General features: G+C 36.4%; 1 protein-coding gene across 1 annotated transcript; it reads right to left on the bottom strand.

Annotated features, from left to right (window-relative positions):
* Nucleotides 1-461: 461 nt before the first annotated feature.
* Nucleotides 462-3,175, bottom strand: LOC107014331 (membrane steroid-binding protein 1-like). Its single transcript, XM_015214193.2, has 2 exons — nt 2,731-3,175; nt 462-1,101 (listed from the first exon to the last, which is right to left on the bottom strand). The coding sequence occupies exons 1-2, from the start codon at nt 3,036-3,038 to the stop codon at nt 726-728; spliced, it is 684 nt and encodes a 227-aa protein (XP_015069679.1). The 5' UTR covers nt 3,039-3,175; the 3' UTR covers nt 462-725.
* Nucleotides 3,176-3,404: the final 229 nt, after the last annotated feature.

Genomic DNA, 3,404 nt, shown 5'->3' with positions numbered 1-3,404 from the left:
GAAGAAATCACCTTCCGTATTTTGTCTTTGTTGGAATTAGTAACCGACTTCATTGACTGATAGACCACATAAGTGAAACACGAATCCAATTATATGATGAGGTGGGCTATTCGAAGATGATGAGACTTAAAAACAGGAATATTGTCTTGGAGTTTTTACTTATACATAGGAAATGTGGTTCAAGCACAAGCAAGACTAAGAATCTGGAGAAAGTGGTGTATACGTAGTCTTGCTCTTACCTTATGAAGGTAGCGAGGCTAACAACCACATTAGAAATGATATTATTAAGTGTGAGGTTTCCTTCAATTGGACTTTTGAGATGAGTATTCTTGATGGTTTGTATCTATTCTATTACCAATTTCCTTTGTTCCTACAGCCAAATGAAGGGAATGCTTCAAAAAGATGAGAAAGGGAAGGGGTGTAAAGGGTTTTAGTTATGGCTACCAAAAGAAGAGATGCACTTGAGATAAAGGGTGAATTACTACCACTTGCAGACATAGGTAAACTTTACTGATAGGTAATCAAGTATGAGCTCTATCAATACCTGCCATTGCAGAGATTAAAAGGCTTGTTCATTATTTCATACACAAAATTAGATAGAGTAACTCGAATACCTAAGGAGTCTATACTCTAGAATCAACATTCATCTGGTACGAGATAAATACACATATCTTCACAAAGCCATGTTTTTGTATCTCCAATAGAACTGTTCTCCGAAGTGCCAATTAGTCCTTCTTGTCAACATCACCGTCAGACTTGTCCACGGTTTCAGCGACACTGCTTCCAGATGGGCCATCTTCCGATGGCTTAGCGCTCTCTGATGCAACAGCTTCTGCTGGCTTGGTTTCAGGATCGGTTGATTCAACAGATTCATCATTAGCTGCACCATCACTTACTGGCACTGTCTGCTTGACAGTCCCAACCTTGACATACTTGCTCATGAATTTATACTCCCAATCTTGCAAGGCCTCAAGCTCAAATGGACCAAGGCCAGAGATATCACCAGTGAGATCTTTCTCCTCAAAGGACATCTTGGCAAGAGCTCTACTAGCATCCTTTCCAGCAAATAATGCATAAGGTCCTCCAGGTCCATAAAACATTCTGCAGGAAAAAGTGAACAGATTTAGACACGAATATACGGTGTTACCTTACAGCACTTAAGTGAGATACTAAAACAATAATAGTCCCTTAGTAGTTAAACCCATAAGTTTGAAGTTGATCAAGATACCATTTTTGATAGGTAAAGTAGATCAAGATGTTTTTTTCTAAATGAAGGCGGTGTCTAGTCACTTGTGTGCGCCTCAACTGTTCTACCGGTAACCTACTATCCCCACCAATACAGGGTACCAAATAACGCTACTCACCAAGGCTACGATCAAGATACTTGGGCATACATTTGGAATAAGAACTCTTTATTTTAGAATGGTAAGAATAAGGAAAGGAACTCATTCAAATCCAATTCGGGGTATTTGAACCTTCAAGGACACAATCCTGGATGGCTGGACAAATTTAATGCACATATAGACTGACAGGATCATATATGAAACAAGGACTAGTTATTAATGTATTTAGACATAAAAACAAATTATTAAATTAACGTTACTAAATCCAAGATTTATTGAAGTAGCAAAATCAACATTTCTAAGAGAATGTAAATAGTCCAAACTGGAGATAAGATGAAATGCTTCATGGAGACAAACCATTCATAAAAAGGCCTACTTTATCGCAATCCAAAAGATGATTACGATTTCTCTAACTGCTTATATTAAAACTGACAAATATAGGTCACTCTAGAGAGGATCACATAAAAGTCAGAGTGCTCCAAGAAAGAATCACGGACAAGTCAAGACTGCTTTTTAAGTCCTCGATCCTAAGGACTACCTGGATGGAAGACCTATATACTTAAACAGCCGATGGATAATCCTTGCAAAACAAACTCTTTTACTAGAATGTTCATCCAGTTATCGCACCTATACACTAGAGAGAAAACACATTGATGTTTTTCTTCAATAACAATAATGTCAGGGCCGGCTCATCCTCACCTACTATTCCATCAGATAACTACTACCTATAACTAGCATCGCAACCAGATAACTTGCCCACCAAGGCCTAGTCATATTGAAAGAAATCGCCAAGAACTGAATTTGAACCCTGATCTTCCATGATTTTCTTCCATTTCACTGGAACTATGTCACACCATTGAGTGTTACAGACTGTCACACATACACATTAACTCAATATTTCCAGTATTCAACCAACTCCAATGCCTTTGCCTCTCTATCTTATCTTTATCTACCCTCTCCGAACCCAACTTGTGGAATTACACCGAGTAAATTGTTGACCAATTCCCATGCCGAATCCACTACGCCGTGTAAATAGCAAATTTCAGAGTCTAAAAACTTCAGCAAAAGTTAAATTTTTCATCCGACAACTAAAAAGGCATAAACAGTAAAAGGAAATGAAAAGGAAGATCAATTCTACATCACTAACTCTTTTTCTTTTACTTTTTTTCTACCAAAAGTTAACCAGCTTTCACATAAAGCTTAAAACTTTCCACAATCCCCAAGTTCAAAGAACAAAACCAACAAACAAGAACAAAAAAAAGCTAACAACACCAGAATTCAAAGCCAAAGCTTCACATAAAAAGTTTTTTTTAAAAAAAGATGAAAAACTAAAACTAACCCAGAACAGAGAAACAGCTTAAAAACACTTAAAACCCAACAAAATTACCTGCTCTGTGAAACATCATAGATCTGACCCTTAATTGCCATCAACAAAGGCTTCTTTGAATCAGACCCATCATACTGCTTCAACTCCTCTCCAGAAATCTCTCCAAGTTGAACTGGTGGTGGCAGAGGCTTCTGTTCCTCGAAATCTCTAGGCCTCTGTTGATGACGATTATCAGGTGAACCAAACAACTCTGATACAACATAGTAGAAAGCAAGTGCTAGAGCAACAAGGGTAAAAAAAGTAGTCGGAGCTAGACCAGTGTAAGCTGTAATAGAATCTTTCAATGTTTCCCATAGTTCTACAGCCATAATTGAAGAAGAAGAAGTTGAAATCTTTTGCTTCTACTGTTTGGGCGAGATAAACAAAGAGAAATTTCTTGATTTGTGAATTATCAGGTTTTGTTTCTTTATTTACTCATAATTTTATTGTGCTGTGCGAGGACTAGTTGAGCTGTTCATTTTGGACTTTGGGCCCTTTTCATTTGACCAACTTTTTACAAATTATTATTTTTTTAAAAAAAATATAATATTGTAAATAAGAAAAAATATGATTGCTAAACAAGATAAAATTGTCATTATTTGAAGAATAAAAAATAAAAAAAAATGTGTGTTTTTATATAGGTATATGAAATTAAAAAATTTCATTATACTCATAAATGCTCCTATTTTGGATGT

This window comes from Solanum pennellii, chromosome 3 (assembly GCF_001406875.1).
Source record: "Solanum pennellii chromosome 3, SPENNV200".
Classification (NCBI taxonomy): Eukaryota; Viridiplantae; Streptophyta; class Magnoliopsida; order Solanales; family Solanaceae; genus Solanum; species Solanum pennellii.
Note: the sequence above shows the minus strand (reverse complement) of the source record. Positions and strands in the feature narration are given on the sequence as shown.

Excerpts from the sequence above, each read along its gene's own strand:
- LOC107014331 (XM_015214193.2), bottom strand. The coding sequence starts at position 3,038 with ATGGCTGTAGAACTATGGGAAACATTGAAAGATTCTATTACAGCTTAC. Across the intron at positions 1,102-2,730 it reads TATGATGTTTCACAGAGCAG|AATGTTTTATGGACCTGGAG; the intron begins GTAATTTTGTTG and ends TTTTTCCTGCAG.